Source organism: Loxodonta africana, chromosome 5, assembly GCF_030014295.1.
Source record: "Loxodonta africana isolate mLoxAfr1 chromosome 5, mLoxAfr1.hap2, whole genome shotgun sequence".
NCBI classification, from domain to species: domain Eukaryota; kingdom Metazoa; phylum Chordata; class Mammalia; order Proboscidea; family Elephantidae; genus Loxodonta; species Loxodonta africana.
Window position 1 is genome coordinate 39,793,737 of NC_087346.1, and position 24,136 is coordinate 39,817,872.

At 38.0% G+C, this 24,136-nt stretch overlaps 1 protein-coding gene across 1 annotated transcript in view; it reads left to right on the forward strand.

The window, feature by feature from the left end:
- COL25A1 (collagen type XXV alpha 1 chain) overlaps positions 1-24,136 on the forward strand; it is a 523,263-nt gene that overhangs the window by 426,138 nt on the left and 72,989 nt on the right. Inside the window, exons 13-15 of the mRNA XM_010590501.3 lie at positions 11,235-11,288; positions 14,155-14,181; positions 16,660-16,704. Coding sequence (XP_010588803.1) covers positions 11,235-11,288; positions 14,155-14,181; positions 16,660-16,704 — 126 coding nt within the window. The remainder of the gene's footprint in view (positions 1-11,234; positions 11,289-14,154; positions 14,182-16,659; positions 16,705-24,136) is intronic.

Genomic DNA, 24,136 nt, shown 5'->3' on the forward strand with positions numbered 1-24,136 from the left:
CAAGTGGGTACCTTTAAGGAATAAAAAATGTATTTTCTCACAGTTCAGAAGGCTAGAAGTCTGAATTCAGGGCACTGGCTATAAGGGAAGGCTTTCTCTCTATGGGCTCTAGGGGAAGATCTTTGTCTCTTTCAGCTTCTGTAGTCCCACCATTCCTCCGTTCCTTGGTGATCTTCACATGGTATCTATCTTCCTCAGTTTGTGCTTCATGTCTCTGTGTTTTTGCTGCTGTTTATAATTCAGAAGTGATTAACTGATATGCCTCATTAGCATAACAAAGAAACCCCTATTCCCAAATGGAATTGTATTTATAGGTATCCAAATCCCGCTGCCTTGAGTAGATTCCAGCTCATAGCAACCCTATAGGACAGAGTAGAACTGCTCTGGAGCAGTTTCCAAGTTTCCAAGGAGCACCTGGTGAATTTGAACTGCCAACCTTTGGTTAGCAGCCGTAGCTCTTAACCACTATGCGAGCAGGGTTTCCATTCATAGGTATAGGGGTTAGGATTCCAACACACAGTTTGGGGGATACAATTCAATCCATAACGTTAAGTTTTTGTTTTTTAAAGAAACTACAGGACCGAGCTTCCCGTAGACCCAGACAATCAATTGGTGCTCCTCCTCTGGGCTCCTTTGTTCCTTTTATGAACCCTCCATGGAGTGAGAAGTCCATAGGGTAAGGGGACGTGCCTGCTTAGAGCCCAGTCTCCCCACTTCTAGACCATGCTCCAGATACCCACGAACCAAGTTTACTGAGTCCAGTGCCTGAGTTGGCGTCTTCCTCACATTTATATTCCCAAGAATAGACCACACTTCTGGGGTGGGCACCACAGCCAAGCCTGCAGGGGGCCATATAGCAGCTGTTAGTGGGAGCTGTGGGCAGAGCTTGCAGGCTGTGGTCTCCACATACAACCCCAAGGCCCTTCCTGGTGAATAATAGAACCAGGATTGGGAGGAGAAGGAAAGCCATTGCAGGTGTGGGGATGGGGTTGTCCATGTATACTTCTAAATGTTAGGGTATGCTCAAGGCAGGTAATTCCTCTCAGTTATGTAAATTTTACCTAAATAAACCCAATCTAGCTATTTCCTGTGATCCCTAAACTTTTAGCTATGTCCCTGCATTTCAGTTTCTTTATTCAAATTACATTGTGTGCATTTTCAGGAGTACCCAAACCAAAAACCTGTTGCCATCAAGTCAATTCTGACTCGTAATGACCCTATAGGACAGAGTAGAACTGCCCCATAGAGTTTCCAAGGAGCATCTGGTGGATTCAAACTGCAGACCTTTTTTGGTTAGCAGCTGTAGCACTTAACCACTACGCCACCAGGGCTTCCTTTAGGAGTATAGGAACTTAAAGTAAAAATTGTTAACCAGCAGACTTCTTTCACAAATAGCACACATTATTGATACAACTGTCATGTTTTCTTATTTCACGTTTTTTAGACATTAATAATTTTGAAATAACCATAATGAAGGTTTGGTTACTATGTTTAATTTGGTTATTACTGTAATCAATTTAAGACCCATTTTAGTAGATTACCTAAAATAGAATATTTTTATTTTAAAATATTAAAATAGAATATTTTTATTAAGTTCCAGACTGATATGCCTGTCTACTTTTCTTCTAATCACCATTGGTATTATCAATGTAGACAAAGAGATTCTAATTTTAGGGAGGGAGCTTTCTGCTTAGATAAACAAGACAAAACTCCCCTACAGAAATATCTATTCTCTGAGACATAACCATGCCAAACTGGCTAAGGGTTTCTTTCTTTCCACCACTGCCTCCAGGAAAGAAAAAAAAATTAGGAAAGAATCAATAGGAGCCTTGGTGGCACAGTAGTTAAGTGTTCTGACTGCTAACCAAAAGGTCAGTGGTTCATTTTAGGTATATCCATTAAGTCATACATCAAACTCCTTAACAATTCTACGTTTTCTCTTCCGTGCTCATTTAAAACCAACAAATAGCTTAAGTTAGTGTTAAAAAGTGTACCTCTAAGTTAGTTTGAAATTGGAATTCATGTTCCTATGTAAAGAAGGATGAAAACAGGTCTCAGGCCAGCTCAAAAACTATGGAAACCAATAATGTAGCTGAGATGTTCATTTGAAATAAGAGAAAGTAATAAAAAAGGGAAAAAAAAGTTCGCACTCTTAACTTCCACTGCCTTCTAATGATGGGGCGAGTGGTAAGTGGAACTTATTTGTTCTGCTGTTTCTGTGGTGGGTTGGGTGTGCATTAGGAGCTAAAATTGCTCCACATGAAAGACAGAGATTGAATTCTCAGGATTGTGTAGGAGGGAAGCCAAGAGGAACCCCAAAAAAACAAACCTGCTGTTATCAAGTTGATTCTGACTCATAGTGACTCTATAGGACAGAGTAGAACTGCCCCGTAGAGTTTCCAAGAAGCGCCTGGTAGATTCAAACTGCTGACGTCTTGGTTGGCAGCCATAGCACTTAAGCACTACACCACCAGGGTTTCCTAGCCAAGAGGAAGGGAGGTGAAAATGGAAGGGGGAAAAAAAGAGAAGCCAGTGAGATGAAGAAATAATGACATGCCCTGTGATGTGACTCCTTCCCAAGAGCCCCAGATAGCCAATACTGAACTCACAAAATGCTTGAGGAGAGTAGGTTTCTTGAGGTAACTAGGGAAGACCTGACTGACCCATCTGAACTGTTTTGGGGGCAGAACGGAGATGGCATGCACAGATGTAAGAACCTGAGCTGAGGGCCCCAGAAGAGCAGATCTTACTCTTCCATAAAAAAATTGGCACTTGAGCCAAGTTTAGTCAGATCTCTGAAGAATAGGGAATTGCCAGGTGATATCTTTCTTCCAGTTAAAACAACAACAACAACTAAATCTTGATCCTTTAGAGCTGGGAAGAAGCAAGGCATGATAATGTGCGCTGAGTTAAAATCCACCGCAGAACTCTGCCAAGTTAGGGTGTAGCGTGCCTGAATGCCTAGTGCTGAGAGTAGCAGGGGAAGGTTCTGGCTCAGTCCAGAGAGGCTGTTGGAGGGTCAGAGAGAGCAACGCCTTTGTGTGTGATACAGTTGCAGCCACAGGTGGCCTCGCCTCGGCTTGTGCAGTTGGCCAGGGTTAGAGACCAACTCTAGAGACCTTGAAACCTGTCTCTTTGTTACCATACTTTAACCTAGCCCCCCTTTCGAAGGCTGAGATTAAAGGATTCAGAAATTCGGGCTAGGTCAGAGGTCCAGCAAGTGGAAAAGCTGGAATTAGAGGATGTTTCATGACCCCTCTTTACTATTTCATGCTACAGTTAAACAAAAAGAAACATGATAAAGTTAAATAAGAGTTTTTCAGACACAAGTTGCTCACATAAAAGGAACATGAGATGGGAAATCAAAAGACCTGGCTTTGACTCTTATTTCTTCCTCTTTGCAGCTATTTCCTCTGCAAAAGTTACTTCCCCTCTCTGAATATGTTTCTACATCTGTTAAGAATGACTGGCTTGGTTTCTTTCAACGAAAATACTTAACTATTTTGTCAGTGCTTCTGCTTAGGAAAAAGCAGATTTAGTTAGAATGAGATCATAAGGTAAATGACGACATGGGTAAATTCTGAAGGGGGCTTTTGGGACTTTTAGATGACACTGACAATTTATATAACCAGCATTACCCCAGCTACTACTCACCCTTCATCTCGGGCACTTGGGGAGAGGGGAAGAGCAGATGGAGAGGGAAGGCTAACCAAAGATAGAAATAATAATATTGGTCCAGCCTCTAGGTCTGTACCCACAGGCAGAGTTGTTGGAGCCTTTAGTTCTCCGGGTAACCACACTTCCCCTTACAGAGACCTGGAGGGGCTTATGGGCTTTCCATGGAAGCCATTAAAGCTCTATTCATTGCTGGCATCCTGCCTGCCATGGGGCTCCTCCCCTGCATTCACTCCCAGCCTTCTCTGGTACCCTACGCCATTCCCCTACTCTTCAGTCCGGATGCTTCAGGTTGGCCTCTGCGTGGCTTGGAGGGGTGCCATTGCTGAGTTCACATCTCTCCCCTCTGCTCCTGGGTCTCCTTCCCTTCCCACTGATGACTGCCTGGCTGGAGCTGACACAAAAAGCCATTTCTGGCCACCAGGAAAATTTTACGATTTTCCCTTTTACAGTTTTACAATTATAGTGGGATAGATAGCCTTGCTGTCTCAGTTTCTTCCTGGGCCTATGGTGCATCACAACTTCTTATAGGTTTAAGGTATTTATTTCACTATCCTTACAGAACTGTATTCATTCATTCTTCAACACATATGTACTGAACAATTATTACCTGTAAGGTATAGTTTCTAGACACTGTAGAGACAGTACTAAACAACATAAACGAAGTCTTGCCCTCAAGCAGCTTATATTCTAGTGGTAGAATAAACTGGAAACAGGTCTGCCAAATAAAATACAAGAGAATTAAATTTGAATTTCAGATAAACTGCCAATAATTTCTTAATATAACTATGTCTCATTCAATATTTGGGACTTACTGTAGAGCAGTGGTTAAGACCTATGGCTGCTAACCAAAAGGTCAGCAGTTTCAATCCACCAGCCACTCCTTGGAAACCCTGTGGGGCAGTTCCATTCTATCCTATAGGGTGGCTATCAGTCGAAATTGACTTGACAGCAATGCGTTTGGTTTTGGTTTTTTAACTAAAAAATTATTTGTTGTTTATCTGAAATTCAGACTTCGTTGGGCATCCTGTGTTTTCATTTGCCAAATCTGGCATCCCTAGTGGGGGAGGAAAACAAAAAAAAAACAACAGAGAACTATATCTTAGATGGTAGTTAGTGTAATAGAGAAAAATAACTATGCCTTTTACTTACTTTATTTGTCGGCATACAGGTACAGGTAGGGGGCATAGGGAACTGTGATGTGATGGGGGGTATAGGAGCAACCCCTGTAAGAAGGGGACATTTGAACCAACAAGAGTTGTTATTTTGGTAATATATATGCATAACAATCTTTTTCTATATCCTTCTCCCCACAAGATAAATTTGGGCCCATAAGTAATATATTTCCTTTATAAAATATTTAAACTAGTTTTTGTACACATGGTTTAATATATTTAAACAATACAAAAGAATATGAAATAAAAAGTTAAAGCCTTCTTCCACCTCCCCCCTCCCCACCCTTCCCAGCCTCAAATGCCAAAAACACCACCCAGAGGAAAGCACCACTGATAGTTTCTGTTTTAGCCTTCTAGAGTTTTTCCAGAGATACGTACATTCTTTGCCTTGCATCTTTGACTCAATGGTATAGTGTCTTGACAATCCATTTCTTCATTTTTTTTAGCAATTGTATACTATCCCATTATATGGATGTACCATAATGGATTTAGCTAGCTCCCTATTCATAGGGTGAACATGCAATTTAGTATCCAAACAAAGGTAACTTTTAGAGGGAAAATGGCTCTATGAACAATCATGCTGAGACAATAGGTGAACCCTGGAATTTTTTTTTTTTTTTCCTGCTCTCAGGGATCACTGAACTGTGCTGTCAGTTGTCCAATGTCAGAAAATTGTTTAATGTATCTATGGAGCTCATTTTTAGTATTTCTAAATTTCATTTGTCATAAACAGCATTACAGTAAAATCTTTATAATAAATCTTGGTATACTTCTACAAGTATGTTTGTAGGATAAATTCCTAGAATTTCCATAGTTTTCTGACTGGGAGCTTAAATGTATAAAAGCCTGTAACAGCTGGTTCAGTAGTGAGATCCTTCCATACTGTTAAAGAAAATACAGTACTGCAAAGAAACGTATCTGTTTGGATAAGGTGAATATTAACAATGTAAAGTTACCTCTCCTTTTAAACTCTCATTGCCAGGATGGAAAACAATTGTGATTGCAGTGATGCCAATCACTATGACTGCTAAATGATTTATTTCCTTTTAGTGCTGAATCTTGACTCCTAAAAAGACAGAGTTCCTTTGAATTTTTAAGCGTTTTTTTCAAGTTGCCCTTGAAAAGCAGTACCTGAAGTAACTGTAAAAGCCTTGCGTGATGTTCTACGTTAGAGCTCTAAAGAATGTTTGCTAAAAAAAAAAAAAATGAAAGCAACAAGCCATCCTTCTTAAAAGTCAATTCAACTGATTTTCGGCTTAAATATGCAAATGGTCATTTGGGAGTAATACTCTAGGAGTAGCCATCGAATTTAAAGTATGGGAGAGAAAACCCCATCAATCTAACTGCAGTTAAGATGTTAGCTGCTATTTTGCTTTACCGTGCATGGAATGTCCTCAGTATTTGTGAATATGACATGCAGTGAGAAATAGACGCGTAGATGATCCAGCAAGCATAAGACTAGCTCAGTCATTGCCACCACAAAAACAAAAGACTAAAGTCCCATAGTTTTTATCTGTACCTCTCTGATACATTTTTCTGTATGTGTCCATTTTTACTGTTAAGTAGTAATATCATGGTCACTTCATTTGAGGACGCCTCATGATGATCATGTTTTGTCCTTGTTTATCTGAAAAGTATATTAAGTGACAATATAACTCATTCCTCATTCAGACTTCCCTTTGATATCTATTTATTATGCCTGTTTACTTGAGGAAGTACAAGAAAACTGTGCTGAAATAAGACTTGTGTCCTCATAAGTTATTTATGTGCATGTCTTTTTTCTCTTTCAAAAATAAGTTCTTTGGGCACAAACGCCTATCATGTCTGTTTTATCTTCACATCCCATGAAATACTCATTGCAGACTAGGACAGATAGTACATATTCACTAAACAATTGTCAAATGCACTAATGCTTTCCAGAATCCTGTAGCTTGACTTCGATACTCAGAATTGCATAGCATTTCATCCCTATGTTACTTTTACACAACCTGGGAAACTAATTTTGGACAATAACAGAGTGCTCCATAGACCTCTAACTTAAGTTTGAATATATTTATCTTTTTATTTTTAAATTGAGGTGAGATTCACATAGCATAAAATTAATTGTTTTAATGTGAACATTTCTGTGATATTTAATACATTCACAGTGATGTGGAATCACCACCCCTATGGTTCTAAAACATTTTCATCCCTCTAAAATAAAACCCCATTAAACTAGTACTCCCCATTCCTTTTCTCCAGCTCCTGGCAACCACCAATCTGTTTTCTATTGCCATGGGTTTAGCTATTCTGGATATTTCATATAAGTGGAATCATAAATATATTTTTCTTGATATAACATTAAAAGGATAAAGTGCTTTGATTCATTTTTTCCCTTCTTTTCATTCTTCCTTAATTCATCCAGGAAACAATTAGCTTTATTCACTTTTCAACTTTGAAAGTTTGTGAGATACCTTATAAGTGATAAAAGATACGTAAAATTGAATAGTAAGCTCTCATTTGTGCTTATTAAAATAGCAACAAAAATAATTATTATGTGATACATAATACTGATGAGGTTGTGACAAAAATAGCACAGAGCTAGTGGACATTGGTGGTTCAGTGGTAGAATCCTCGCCTTCCATGCTGCAGACCCAGGTTCAGTTTCTGGCCAGTGCACCTCGTGTGCAGCTACAACCTGCAGCTACAACCTGTCTGTTAGTGGAGGCTTGTTGATGCTATGATGCTGAACAGGTTTCAGTGAAGCTTCCAGACTAAGACAGACTAGGAAGAAAGACCTGGCAACTTACAAAAATCAGCCAATGAAATCTTACCAATCACACTAGTCTAATCTGCAACTGATCATGTGGGTTCCATTATGCATGGGATTAACATGTAACAACAGAAAAAAAAAAAAAAACCCGTTGCCTCAAGTCTATTCTGACTCATAGCGACCCGATAGGACAGAGTAGAACTGCTCCATAGGGCTTCCAAAGATCAGTTGGCAGATTCAAACTGCCAGCCTTTTGGTTAGCAGCCGTAGCTCTTGACTGCTGTGCCACTAGGGCTCTGCAACAACAGCAGTGGCTATAAAAGCAAATAAAAACCCTCAGAAACCTTTTGGAAAGTAATTTAGAAATGGCAGCTAGTGCCATAAAATGTTTCCATTGACTAATGTCTTAGTTATCCAGTGCTGCTATAACAGAGGAAACCCTGGTGGCATAGTGGTTGAGTGCTATGGTTGCTAAACAAAGGGTCAGCAGTTCGAATCCACCAGGCACTCCTTGGAAACTCTGTGGGGCGGCTCTACTCTGTCCTATAGGGTTGCTGTGAGTCAGAATCAACTCGACAGCACTGGGTTTTTGGGTGCTATAACAGAAATACCACAAGTGGATGGGTTTAACAAACAAATTTACTCTCTCACAGTCTAGGAGGCTAGAAGTCTGAATTCAGGGTGCCAGTTCCAGGGGAAGGCTTTCTCTCTCTGTCGGCTCTGAGGGAAGGTCCTTGTCATCAATCTTCCCCTTGTCAAGGAGCTTCTCAGCGCAGGGACACTGGGTCCAAAGGACATGCTCCCCTCTTGGTTCTCATTCTTGGTGTCATGAGGTCCCTCTGTCTTTGCTTGCTTCTCTCTAAAGAAATTGACTCAAGATACAACCTAACCTTATAGATTAAGTACTCTCTTATTAACATAACTGCTTCTAATCCTGCCTCATTAACATCATACAGGTAGGATTTACAGCACATAGGAAAATCACAGCAGATGACAAAATGGTGGACAATCACAGGATACTGGGCATCATGGCCTGGCCAAGTTGATACACATTTTCCGGGGGACACAATTCGATCCATAACAACTAATAAAACAAATCCAGGAAATTTATCATAATGAAAAAAATTGTCAGAAAAAAATAAGCATATTCACAGGGTTTATTTTAGCCTATCTTAAGAAGAAAAAATTGGAAAGAACCTGAGTACCCAACAATGGGGGACTGATTAAACAAAATACTACACATGAATTTGATAGATTATAATGAAATTATTCACAAGGCAATCATAAAGAATGTGTGGCATAAAGAATATGAAAAATCAAAACAGCAAACTATGTAATATGCTTACAATTGCCTAAAAATATTGGAACATACGCAAAAAGACGAAAAGGAAACAGAACAAAATGAAAACAATTATTATAGACTGATGGGATTATGAATGTAATTTTTTTGTTTCCTTTTATGTTACAAGATTATTTTAGCAATACATAAAATCAAAGGAAAAAAGGGATCAAGTGGTAGTCCCTTGATGTTCATATATTAAGGAGAATGCTCTGCAGATACCTGAGCAACATTTCTCTTCCTTGCTTCAAAATCTCAGCATGTAGTTTATCCAGTTCCAGGGGCTTACCATTTTTTTTTTTTTTATAACTCTGGCTACCATGGTTATTCTTTGAAACTCCAAACAAAGTTTGTTTTGTTCCCTGGCAGCGTCTCTTGTTTGCATTAAACTATGAGTTATGATATTAGTGCATCCTGTTGTGGACTGTTTGAAGAAGGCAGACTCCATAGCTCTTTTTTCTGGTTGCATAGTAAATGATAGCCCTCTTTCAAGTGTGTTCTGTTTTCAAGTTCCTACCCCCTTTGTTATGTACAAATGGCATATCAGAGTTTTTCCATAATGGCCGCTGTTATTAAAAAAAAAAAAAATTTTTTTTTTTGCCATTTTTACCAAAGAATGTGGAAGAGTTAGAATTATAACATGACTTTATTATATAAGAAGGAAAAATTCTCCCAGGAAGGTAAGACTTTAGCAGTTATAAAAATCTAATATAATAGTAAAACACTTTTCCTCTTCTAGAAAAGCAAAAAATTTGCATTGCTTAGTTTATCTGGTAGGTGTACATAAGTCATCTTTGTGTAACTAAAATCAGAAAACCAAACTCACTGCTGTCGAGTCGATTTCTGACTCATAGAGATCCTAAAGGATAGAGTAGAACTGCCCCGTAGGGTTTCTAAGGAGCGGCTGGTGGATTCGAACTGCTGACCTTTTGGTTAACAGCAGAGCACTTAACCACTGAACCACCAGGGCTCCCATCTTTACATAAGTTATATTTAATTCAAGTTTCTTAAATATTCTGGAAAGTCATTTATAAATGAGTATAAACCAAATGATAATAAGGGTAGAAATATGTATCATTTACTCTCTTCATAATTTTATAACAACTTCTTGATCCATTCACTCATTTAGCAACTTAGCATAGGGTGAAGGGCACAACCAGTTTAGCTGATCATGAGAGTTTAAATATTGGCTATAGTTGTGTAACTCTAGGCAAGTTATCTAACCTCTCTGTACCTTAGTTTCTTCATCTGTAAAATGGGAATAATAATAGTACTTACCTCCTAGTACTTTGTGAGAATGAAGTAAGGTAATGAATGTAAAGTTCCTGGCAGGTAATAAGCATTTAGGAAATGTTACTCTTATTATCAGTGTTCATGTTTTGAACCTGAGAACTCAAATGTAAGAAAGGCACAATCTCTACCCTCCAAGTGCTACATTTTAGATTCAGAAATCATTCTTTAAAAATCAGTTGAAAGAGCAACTTCACTACCCTCAGCATAAAGAAGAAAGTTGTCTAGGATTGGGGGGAATGTTTTTAAATGCAAATAAAATTCTAGTTGACATAAGTTTGAGCCACATGGAAGCGTGGATGGCTAGGGTGTCCCTCCTTTGCTTCTGGGCACTTCAAGGGGCCCTTCAGTGTCTAGAAAGACACGTGATCATCTTTCTGAAGCAGGAAATTTTTCTAGTCTAATAGCTATTATCTTTTCCCCAAAAGCCATGGTGACAGTGAGAGCCACAAACCTAAATGCTGGATTTAAATTATTTTTGCAACAAAATCGGAAAGAGAAGTCAGTATCATTTTCATTTTTGTGTCAGATATGTCTAAATGAATTAGTTACTTGTTCAAAGATGTGTACGTTCTTCAAAATTTAGATTTGGTGATGTTCATTTGATTAAAGCTTATATAAAAAGTAATGATTTAGTCTTTAGTTTCCTGAGCTCATGAGTCTTCAAAGTTTTCCATCAAGAGAGCCTTATATTTTCAGGAGTTTTTTATTCATTGAACTAATATTTATTTGATGCCTTCAGTGCATCCAACACCATGCTAGATATTAATTTCCATTGGTAAGTTGCTTCAGCTTTCTTAATGGATAAAAGACTGAAAAAAGGAAAATAATTCTGTTGTATCACTGGTACATAAACATAGGATTTTGGACCATATAAATTAACTTGTATTTACACTATTATTTTCTAGTTACTTCTAGGGCATTATTGGATGGTTATCTCCTCAAATGATGTATATATTAATTTTGTCTGTTTTATTTAGTAGTATCTTTTTTTTATTTTGAGGGTGAACCTGGGCTACCTGGAGCAGTAGGACAGAATGGAATACCAGGATTGAAGGTTAGTTCAAATAAAACCAAGCAGAGTCATTTGAGACATAAATTTCCATAAAATTGTAAGCTGTTACAGTTTTTTATATCCCAAAGGTTGTACTTGGTTGGAATTTTTTTTTTTTTTTGGTCAATTCTGTAATATACTACAGTCCAGAACTTTGTGACTAATGAATAAATTATGGTTTTGATTCTTATTAGCATGAAAAATGAAAAACTCAAATAGAATAGGATTGTCTAAAATCTTTATTCTGGGATACTTAAACAACACAAGAAGGCCCTTGTTTCAAATATGACTTTGTCATTTCACTACTTAATAGACATATAAAGACATAAGCCCTGTCCATACTACCTAAAATTGCATAATACTTACAAGACTCACTAAAGAGTATGTTCCCAGTGCCACTGTGGCTTTTTGTAAGTAATTTGGCTACCTCTAACACTTACACAACAAAGTTAATCATATGAAAAGCAGAATAAAGATGTGGCATGTATAAAATTTAAAAATGGACATAGTCTGAATTACTAAGTAGGGAAAAAATGTAATGAGGATTTTTTTTGGATTGCAAGTTCTCTTTGTTTCTCGAAGAACAAATGAATCCGTTAAATATAAAAGGATTGGTGACAGTTTAGTTTAAACCAAACAGGCAGACAAGTCCCAAATCCTTTGATGAGTGAACATCCCTTGAAGTACAAAACTAATGTCTAATCCCATCAGCTGTGCTGGGGTGTATCTGTACCCACAAATGCCTGTCAGCTGATTTTACGGATCACGTTGCTATTGACAGGAGCCTAAGACAGACCCAAAATTTATGGACCTGTCCTTTTTCCTTCAGGAGGGGAAAGAAAATACTCCTTCTGGAAGTACAGCCATTTTTCTTCTCGTCTTTCCTTTCTTGCTCCATGCTAAAAAGTCAAATGATAGGAGTTAATGCTTAATGCATGTCCACGATACTATTCCTGTGTTGCCTAGCAACCAACAGGATGGATGTTGAGTAGTGAAGGTGGCCAGAAATTCAGAAAGCCAAAGGGTCAAGTTGAGTTTCAGGGAATGAAAAGAGATTTGCCTCCAAACTTACTCCTTGAGTAGCTTATAGTTAAAAAGAACATAGTGAAAAGTAGTCTCATCTCATGGCAACACTTAGTCAAGCTTTTCATAAGAGAAATGCTATTATAATGTGTAGGATTTACTTTCCTCAGGAAAGTGATAGTGAGATTCTCTTCAAAATACAATTTTGGACTTTAGTCCTCATGCCATCCTGGTCATCATTTTGAGCAAGGACATCTCTCCTAAACTTACTTAGATTCTGTCTCAATCTAGTGTCTTACTTGAAGATACCAGTGCCTCCCAAAATCTACCTGAATTGGAACATACTAGATACCAGCGGGCTAAAGAGAGTTCCTGACATTGGAAAAGGTCCAGTTCAGGACTGAGCATATTTGGCCATGTTAGGGAATGACCCATGCACCAAGGAATGCTTAGAATAAAAGACTTTATGGAAGGATGTGCCTGTCCATCTTACTGATTTTGAGTTTGGGCAGAATTAAAAGTAGTAAACTAGGCAGTAGATAAGTGGTAACTTTGGTGAATGGTAAGACAATACACAGTACTGGGGAAGTCAGCACAACTAGACCAAGGCAAAGTCATAGAAGCTTCACAGACACATCCAGACTCCCTGAGGGACCAAGTTACTGGGCTGAGGACAAGGGACCATGATCTCAGGGGACATCTAGCTCAATTGACCTAACATAGTTTATAAAGAAAGTGTTCTACATCCAACTGTGACAAGTAACGCCTGGGGTCTTAAAAGCTTGTGAGCAGCCATCTAAGATATATCTACTGATCCCACCCTGGTTGGAGCAAAGGAGAATGAAGAAAACCGAAGACACAAGGAGAAGATTAGTCCAAAGGACCACAACTACTACAACCTTCACCAGAATGAGCCAAGAACAACTAGATGGTGCCCAGTTGCCATCACTGACTGCTCTCACAAAGATCACGATAGAGGGTCCCAGACAGAGCGGGAGAAAAATGTAGAACAAAATTCAAATTCAGCAAAAAACAAAAACCAGACTTGCTGGTCTGACAGAGACTAGAGAAACCCCAAGAGTATGGCCCCCAGACACCTTTTTAATTCAGTACTGAAGTCACTCCTGAGATTTACCCTTCTTCCAAAGATTAGACAGGTCTATAGGACAAACAATAGCACCTGTGAGGAACGTGCTTCGTAGTTCAATCACGTATACAAGACTAAATGGCACACCAGCCCAAAAGCAAAGATCAGAAGGCAGTAAGGGACAGGAAAACTGGACAAATGGAAACAGGGAACCCAGGATGTAGAAGGGGAGAGTGTTGACATATCAGGGGGCTGGCAACCAATGTCACAAAACAATTTGTGTATTAATTGTTTAATGAGAAACTAATTAGCTCTGTAAACTTTCACCTAAAGTGCTGGGGGCAGTGGGTGCAGAGGGGCCGCCCTTGCAGCCTGGCTCCCAGCCCCTCTGCACCCACTGCCCCCAGCACTAAAGCACACAAAAAAAGTAGTGAGCTATTCGAAAACCCTCTCAAGACATTGAATCACCGTGTCACTGTTCTCCTTAGTGTACCTTTTGGTTTCTGAAGAATAATCTTAAAATATCTTTCTTTAGTCCTCTAAAAACAAAGAATTAAGATTATTGTATTTGATACTGAAACCCATACTCAGTTCTCCAAGAAGCTCATCTTACCATTTCTTTTCACATGGCAGCTACGGATTTCCAAAATACAAAGTTTCACCCATAATGTACCTAGCATGTTTAATATTGGGTTTTATCTTGATGTTGTTTAATTACTCATTTTATAATTGTCATTCAATCTCTGTTCATTTGCTCAGGGTGAACCTGGAGAACGAGGAGAAAAGGTGAGAATGATTCTGCATGTATTCCCCCCCCCGCCCCCACACACAAACTGAACTGCTTTCTTCAAATATATGGACAAGGGTTTGGGTACAAAGAAATGGAGAGAAAGGAAGCAAATTTAAACATTCTATGTTGGGCTTTTGAATAGCTTTCAAAAATCCCTAGGCCTGCAAAATTTCTATTCTAACTACTTACTAATGCCATTCCAATCCTTTCCCAAGAATTCACATCTCCCTCTACTGCTTCTTATGTCACTAGGTTAAAAGGATACAGATGTTTACCATCAGCAAATACACTGAAAGTTGCCCCACAAAGAATTCCCATAAAAACTAAAAAAGAGAAACAAAAGGAGAAGCAGGGCTCTGCATGTTAAATTTTTCTTAGAATCCCTTCCATACTACTTTGGGCCTGTCTCAATATATATCATTGTACTTATTTTCCTAGTTCTCATGCTGTTTAACAGTGCCTGAGAAAATGTGCTGTCTGTAGGAAACCACTGATATACTACATAATGCTATTCATCAGTGATACAATTTTTTCTCACTAATCCATATTGTAACTGCTAACCCCCAAAGAAGTTCATCTAAAGACCAAACAAACTTCTTGATCTATTTGAACTATTTTTCAGCATTGTAAAACAAAGAAACAAAGACACGTTTATTTAAATGGGAAGAGAACAAAATGAAGGAGTGGAAAAAACAGTTTCTTCAGGGGATGGCTCAGTCTAACCCTTCACTTTACTACCGCTCTGAGCCAGTTCCTTATATGGTTGGTTTTGTTTTTTAATAAAGGGATTTTCAAGCAATTTTTTTTAAAACTATGCTAATAGGTTGTCTACCAAAGATCTGTCATAACAGATTATCAGTACATTTATTTGGCATGCAACCAGTTCATGGTAATTAACTTGAAATTCATTAGACATCAGTTGAGTCTTTTGTATAGAACTTAAGGAGCAGTGCTAGCAACGTTCCAGGGATTCATCAGATAAAGTGTCTCAGGCCCGCCTGGGCTGCTGTGGTATATCCATCACCAGAGACAAATGCCTGAGCTGGTTAACTTCATGCTTGTTTGAAACAATAAACGAAAACAGAGAGAAGTGCAGGTCTTCCTTCCCCATCTGCCCCCTCCCAAGGAAATCATTATCAATAATTTCTCTCTTAAGGAACTTTTTTACACGATAGAAAAGTGACCTCTTAGGAAGCTAGAGAGAAGGGCATCCCAGCCTTGGAATATATGAACAATACATTGTTATTGCTAATGGCTATCATTTTTAAGGGTTCATCATATGCCAAATACTGTCCTAGTTGTTTTACACTTGATGCTCAGAGAATTTAATTTGTCCAGTAGGTGCTGGAGCTGGGTTCAGGACCCAGGTCACCCTGATTTCATAGCCCATCACATTTCCACTATAGCACATGATAAGACTTAAAAGAACACAGAATTTAAGGAAGCCCCCCCCCTTTTTTTTTTTTGATGAATGCATTGCTTTGTGTATCGAAAGGAGACTTCAGTGCGGAAATAGGCATAGGAAGTTTAAAAAATAACTAAGGAAACATAAACTTCCCAAGCTAATTTTACTATGATTAAAGAATAAAAGTTTGCTAATACCTTTTTGGAAACCCTGGTGGTGTAGTGGTTAAATGCTACGGCTGCTAACCAAAGGGTTGGCAGTTTGAATCCGCCAGGCGCTCCTTGGAAAGTCTGGGGCAGTTCTGCTCTTTTTATTTCATAAATGCAAAACATGTAAGCTCAGAGAAATATTCAGTCATAGATTTTGAGCATATTGTCATGCCCTTTGGTCAGCGAGAAAAGAGGGAGACCCTCAGTGAGATGGATTGACACAGTGGTTGCAACAATGGGCTCAAACATAGCAACGATTGTGAGGATGGTGCAGGATGGGGCAATGTTTCATTCTTTTGTACATGGGATCTCCATTAGGTGGAGTCAACTCAATAGCACCTAACAACAACAACATCATCATGCACTTTAAGACCCTGGCTATTTGAGATGGGCTTGGAGAAAGGGTAGGATCTATACGAACAGAAGGAAAAGGAAAGGCCAAGGGTCCAGGTGGCAGGAATGGCACAAGAAAGGACGCAGAGGGAGGTCAAGCCAACGTCTTTGTTAGAGTGGAGGTCTGAACAGAAGAGAAAAGAAAGACGGTTTAAGGAGACTTTAAGTGCCAGAATAAGCTATTAGGAGGCAGACATAAAAATTAATGCTTTCCGTTAATATTGTGGAAGAGTTTAAAACTGTTCAGCCATGTCATTGTAATAAAATCTCTTTGGATCAGTTGATACCAGGCAGCTGGTCAAGTACATTAGCACGGTTGAACATTTACAAGAAATTTTAATATGTAGAGTTTAAAAAAGTGTAGTGTTTACAAGAGAAAACTTAAAATCATGAAAAATACTCTTTGCTTAATGTCACCAATATATTTTATATGTATCCTTTTTTTTTTTTTTTTCCTCTCTTCTCAGGGAGATACTGGAGAAGATGGCCCCAAAGGTGACACAGGCAAAAAGGTACACTTTTGTGAAATATGGACTGTTATGTGTATGAGTAAGAAATATAATTACCTGTATATGAAAATGCAAGGTTTCAAGAGAGGGATGTGAGTGAGAGTAGCTTTAACGTCTGAGACAATTCTGCAAGATTAGGAAACATTTAAATATTTGATTATTCCATGAGCTTATAGCTACAAATTTAAATATTTTGAAAGTAAAATGGTATCACAAATTATAAAAAATTCATAACTAAGTTTCCAGTAATAAGGCTTTCAAGAAACAAAAACACATATTCATGGCAAAGGGGATATGACCTTTTTATATCCAAGGATTTGGAAACAGAGTTCCTGAAGCGATTCAGTTTGTCCCAGTTTTAGAAGAAGACAACATACGAGAGGTTGGGATGAGATTTGACAGGTCGATTCTAAATTAATGTTACTTGATAAAAGCCTTTAATGCTGCCTTGAAAATTTGCCTCAACTTGAAATCCAGTGATTGACTGGATATTTGGTCAGCCTGTGTCTTCTGTATTTTTTTAAACCATTATTAGCATTTTTATTAACATAATTATTGGCATTATTCGTGAGCAGTAGTCTTGTGGTTCATATTCCTACCTCCTCTTTTTTTTTTCTTAGTCGATCATTGTACCTACCTTTTGCTTGGATTTATACCTTATACACATCTTTGACGTGAGGGGATATGTTCCTTCACTTGTCCTATGTGTTAGGAACTAAGAAAATCTCTTAAGAAACAAAATATAATAAAGTCAACTGGATTTGAAATTAAAGCAAGCTAAGCACTGAGTGATGAAAAAAGAAGAGAATAAGACTAATCTGCTTTGGAAATTACTATAGTACAGATGGATAATGGTTAGTCATAAAAGCCTATCCATAAAATAAAAAGGAATTTATCTTTCTCATTCTTATAAATATTAATAGAAACATGGCATGGGTGGTAAGAATGAATTCGTGTCACTAAATAAGCAATTGTGTTTATATTTGAGGGGTAGTCCAGTTCTAGAAATTAGACTGGACTTCCAGTTTCTTGCAGATTGAGGTTTCTCACCCTTTGCATTATTGGCATTTCAGGCTGGATAATTCTTTGTGGTAGAGGTCTGCCTTGTACTGTAGGGTGTTCATCAGCATCCTTGGCTGCAATCCGCCAGATGCCAGTAACAATTCCCCTCCCACAAGCTGCGGCAGTCTAACATGTCTCCAAACATTGCCAAATATCCACTTGGGGTCGGGGGCGGGGGGGGATTGCCCCTGTTTGATAATCACTGCTGTGGGCCCATTTTACTTTTCTGTCTAGAATAAGTATCATACTGCAATCAAATATGGCATAAAAATGTTTAATATTAATGAGAGCAATGATCTACCCCGACTCCTCTTGAAGTCACAATTTGAAACCCTAGATATATAAACCTGACTGTTACATTTAACTTTCTTGTTTATGCTTAAAAGCAGGGGTCAGCAAACTTTTTCTGTAAAGAGCTAGAAAATAAATATTTTAGGTTTTGTGGGCCATGTGGTCTCTATCACAACTACTTAACTTGGCCATTATAGTGAGAAAGCATCCACAGATAATATATAAACAAATGAATGTGGCTGTGTTCCAATAAAACTTTATTTATGGATACTGAAATTTTAATTTAGTGTAATTTTCATGTGTCATGACATATTATTTCTTTTGATTCTTTGAATCATTTAAAAATATAAAAAATATTCTTAGCCCATTGAACATACAAAAGTAGGTGGCAGCTGGATTTTACCCATGGGCCGTAGTTGCCAACCTCTGTTTAAAGAAAGGAAATCTTCTAAACAGAGAGCAATTTTCTTACAGTGAAAATAATTTGTGCCAAGCTTGAGCTATGTCTATATGAATTTATGTAGAGAATTTTATGCTTCAGAAGATGTATTTTAAAATTTCATTTTTGGAACATAGGACATTGTTTTTTTAATCAGACATTTTTTAAATTTAATTTTCCAGTGGTAAAACAACTTTTTTCTTTTAAAAGACTAAGTTTATCTCAAAGGAATGCTGTTCTTATTTTTTTGTATTAATGCAAAGCATTTACCATACTGACTCACACATAGTAAACTCTCAATAAATGTCAGCTTTTTTTTGTTTTTTTTTACCACATGGAAATTGAAATCAACTAGATTGGTTGTTATTCATTTTGAACAAAAAGTTTTATTGGTCAGCTGAAATTAAGTATAAGGTATGCTTCAGTTAAAACGGAAATCATTTCTATAAACTTTCAAGGGGTATAAACAGGGGATTGTAAATAGGAATCTGTAATGTATAATATGTAATCTGACCTGTAGCATTCGTCCCTGAGAATGCTGTAATTGGAATATAATTTTTGATGTGTTTTTTAAACATTTCCTGCTTCTGTCATATAATTTGTTTCCAGCATGTTGGAAACACTCTTCTCATGGCCTTTGTGCTTAGTATGTGAAACTCATTCATCATGTACCAAGTTTGGGATGTAGAATAAAAAAAAAAAAATGCTTCTTTTCTGCCATTGATATAGTAAATTACGTCATTGACTGATTCACTTTAATAGGATTTTTTTTTTCCTTTTGATCCAGCTCAGTGCTTTTGGATGGTAAAGCAATCTAAACCTTTCCAGACTGGTCATCTGGAAATACTATGGAACCACAAAATCCAACAGGCTGGGTTTTCTCTGTGGCCGGCAACTATAGTATACTCTAGATTGAAGAATGGCCTGCCAGAGACTGGTTTTAATCGTGTGTAGAGCTATTATCGAAGCGTTATGTTCTAGTCTTTGGAGTGCTAATCCCTCCAATATGAAATATGTAGATATGAATTTCTTCTCTTTTTCCCCCACTTGAATGTAGGTGTTTGTCTAGCACATGGAATGGTTTGACCACACCATCTCTTGTTCACAAATATATCAGCTGATTCAGAATCTCCCCTTCACGTTCTTGGTATTACCTGTATGTGATTTTCTTTGCTCCCCCAGTCTACTTTCCTGTAAATGCGCTACCTTCTTACTTTACATTTTACATAGCATCTTTGATCATCCTCTAGTTGTATCCTCTCAGCCTTTTCACAAGCCATACCTGTATTTGGAGTCACCAACACAATTGTCTGTTTTTCTTTAAATCAAAATGGAAGGCCTGTTCCCACCCCAGTCAGTGTTGGACATTCTCTAATTTAAAAAAAAAAACTTAGCACACATTATTTCCTTAGCTTATAACACCCTTGCCTTCTGATTTCTCTCCCCTAAACTCCTTATCTCCACCTTCTAACTTATTCACCCTTCAGTTTGCTGAAACTTATAAGTCATTTCCTTGGGGCAGTCTTTCAGTCTTCTCTAGATTGGTTACATCACCTATGATATCCCCCTATAGCACTCTTTAAAATCTCTTTCATAAGGCTTATCATGGTTTAATTGTAATTCCTAGTTTAACTGAAGCTCCAGCTCACTGGAAAAAAAAAAAAAAAGTAAATAAAAAGCTAGACCGCTCTATTCCCAACACCATGTTAAGTTCCTGGTACATATTTGGATCATAATAAATATTTATTGGGTGAAAAACTTATTATTATTTACTTTAAACCGTTTCTTATAATATACACATGCTTGTCATGTCTCCTGTGTATACACAGTGAACAACAGCAATCCCTGTCGTTCTTGAATGCTTGCCATGCCCTGGGCCCTGAGCCAATTTCCCTTCATTGCCTCTTAATGCTCACAACAGTTCTGAGGATGGACACTAGTATGGAGAAGTTTAGGGATTAGCTCAGCTGGAAAGTGGTGGCGCTATCTCTAGAGGCTGTGCTTTTAACCACTGTTCTTCACATGGTAGGGAAGTGGGTAGCCTGTTGTGTGGACAACATCCTTATACCAAATCACCATTTATCAGGAGCATCTTAAATTTTATTCTTGTCTAGTATATGCCCTTTATGACAATAGTGGCTGAATGAAGAAAGGATTATATTTAGGATTTACATGTCAGTTGTTAGTTGCCATCAAGTCAGCTCCAACTCATGGTGACCTTATGTATAACAGAACAAAATGTTCCCCAGTTCTGCGCCATCTTCACGATTGTTTCAGTATTTGAGTCCATTGTTTTGGCTATTGTGTCAATCCAGCTCATTGAGGGTTTCCCTTGTTTTTGTTGACACTCTATCAAACATGATGTCTTTCTCTAGTGATTGGTCTTTCCTGTTGATGTATCCAGAGTAAACGAGCCAAAATCTTACCAGCTGACTTTTAAGGAACACTGTTGGGTGGTTGTATTTCTTCTAAGACTGATTTGTTCATTCTTCTTGCAGTCCATGGTATATTCAGTATTTTTTGCCAGTGCCACAATTTGAATGTGTCAGTTCTTCTGTCTTCCTATTTCATTGTCCAGCTTTTGCATATTTATGAGGCGATTGTAAATATCATAGCTTGGGTCAGGCATACCTTAGTCATCAAAGCGACTTATTTGCTTTTTAGAATTTTAAAGTATAAATATATAAATTCACGTAGACATTTATGACATAGTCTTGACATATGAAAAAAGCATAAAACAATTTGGTAGACACAGAGTTTCCCAAAATAAGACAGTCTCTTTCTATCCCAGATTTCAAAAAAATGGAAGAAAAAGAAAGTATCTTTTAGACTTCCAATCAGTATTTTTGTATATGTATGTATAGTAAATGATTATCTTAAGTGCAGGTTAAGGGCAGGGATTGTAACTGCCTTGTTCACCATTGTCTCCACAGCTCCCTATATCCCCGCACCCAGTACGTGTATGGTACATAATTGGTGTTCAGTAAACCTAGAAATAAGTCACTACATGTACTTCATATATCCTCATGTGCTTTATTAACACATATATGTTAATTACCTACTAAGTGTTGTGTTTGAAAATAGTCACAAATAAAAACACAGAAGCTCTTCGTGGTTCAATAAATAGTGGTAAAGTCGAATTCCTTCCTCTCAGGTATCTTCTCACACTATTTCCCACCTATGACTTACTCTGTTGAAATTTTATTTCCAAACCAACTGGCTCATGCATGAAGCTAAGAGTATACGTAAGTCCTTTCCCCCCACCCCGCTTTAATCCTGTATTCATTTTCGCTTTTGGAGGAAGGAGAATTATAAACACTCATTGTTTTATTTCCACTACTTCCAGCATTCTCCTTCAAAATGTTTTACTTGGGAATGTCTTCCAGCAGTTGCCTTGCCACTTCAAAGTTATAAAAATTCCTTGGGATTTCACAGTTGTACGTTTTTAAAAAGAGAGTAAAAATATCACTCATTGTTGTTCATGAAAATGAAACTGCTCAGATTGCCACAAATAAATCAACCTTTTAGACAACTGTCCTTTTGTTTCTATTCACTTTCTATGAGAACTAAATATAGTCCCTGTTCTCATTCGTGGATTATCTAGTCATTTGAAATTAAAACACTTAAAAAAAATTAAGTATAGTTAATATAAGCAACTTGCATTTATAAGTTTACAGCAATCTTTATGCCCTGTTGTCAAATTGAAATGAAATAATTAGTTTCTAATTCCAATAAAAAGAACATGGCAGTAGAATTTAGGAAGCCCAAAATTCACTTACACTATAACTACTTCAGTTCTCTCATCTATTAAACGGAATGTTAATATCTGCCCGATCTTATGGCAGTTTCATAAGGTATAATTGAGATGAAACTAGGGAGTTGGCAAAGTCAGAATTGCTTATATGAACACAAAGATTTAAACCCGTTGCCATCGAGTCAATTCTGAAGCATAGCTACCCTATAGGCCACAGTAGAACTGTCTTATGGGATTTCCAAGGAGCAGCTGGTGAATTCGAACTACCGACTTTTTAGTTAGTAGCCTAACGCTTAATTGCTGTGCCATCAGGCTTCCTCAAAGCTCTTATTGTGTTAAATATTGCCACCTTAATTGATTTGTGTTGATGGCTCTCAGACTTGATTTAGTAGACATTGAAATGTGTTATTTTATAAGTCACATTCATTTCACTTTCCATTCATAACTCAATAAATGTTGATGATTTGTAGTATCATTCTACAGTAAGACATTAGGATTTGGGATCCTTTTTTATGTTTCGTTATTTTTCATTTTTTACTTCTGTAATAGCGGTTAAAACCAATAACCAAACTTGTTGCCATCGAGTGGATTCCAACTCATAGCAACCTAATAGGACAGAGTAGAACCGCCCCATAGGGTTTCCAAGGCTGTGATCTTTACAGAAGCTGACTGCCACATCTTTTTCCCTTGGAGCGGCTGGTGGATTGAAACCATCGACTTTTTGTTTAACAGCTGAGTGTTCAACCACTGAGCCACCAGGGTACCTTAAAAAAGATGTCAAAAACATTAACATACTTATCAGTTTCCTCAATATGCTAATTTACTATTTCCTTCTCTTTCCTAAACTTTTTTTTTTTACTTCTTAAAGTTTTTGTCATTTTCATCCTTGACTGCTGACCTGCTTAAAAATTTCTTTTTGAGGTTTGTTCCTTTATTTGTCATATGTGTATTGAGCATACACTATGGGCCAGGTATTGAATTAAAACCGACACCAAACCTGCTGACATGCAGATGACTGTATAATGGAGGGAAAGACAGTGATAAGCAGAAAACATAAATGCATAATTACCAAATGAATTATGCAGAACAGGCACGGAACGTGCTGCTCCACAGGAAGATGTGTGCGTGAGGGGGCACGCGCCTTAGCTGGTCAGTCAGTGACTCCTTCTCTGAGGTGACCCTGAGACCTGAGGAAAGAGAAGATGCCAGGCATGGGAAGAGGGGAGACGAACTGCAGGAGGGGGACAGGTGTTCCATGTTCAAAGTCCTGAGGCTTTATCTCTGTCTCCAAAAGAGATTTATGAGCAGATTTCGGAGTCTAGAACAAGGAAATAGACCCCTGGAACAATTTCTTGACAACTTGCACAGACGAGGCAGCTAAGGAAATCGGAATATGTTCCCTTCTGCTTGTGGACGTTTCTGTTTTCCTGACAGAATCTCAAATGACGAAGTTTTTCCTCATCTAGTGTGTTCCTGTGACTGAGAGGGCTACAAGCAGCTTGAAAATCTAAGCCTTTCCTGGCCTCATTTCAGATATAAGCAGTATTATCAGCTATTCTCCGTATTCTTTCCTCAACTCGCCCTACATGCTTAATTATATTTGCTTTAGAAATGTAGTCACCCTCTGTGAAATCTGGGTGGAATACAGTGCCTTCTCGAAAACCAGATCCTATCTCCAGATTTATCTGAGAGCTGACAAGTGTCCCCATCACCCACAGGTCATCCATCATCCTATAACTTCACACTGACTATGTTACAATGAAATAGTGTGAAGCTGGAAACGTGATGGTTGTAACTGTGACAGTGCTTCAAGAAGAAAACTAGCTCATCTGGTACATGGCTTTTTCCAACCCGACATCGTTAACTCTTTGACTTCATCTGTTGAACCT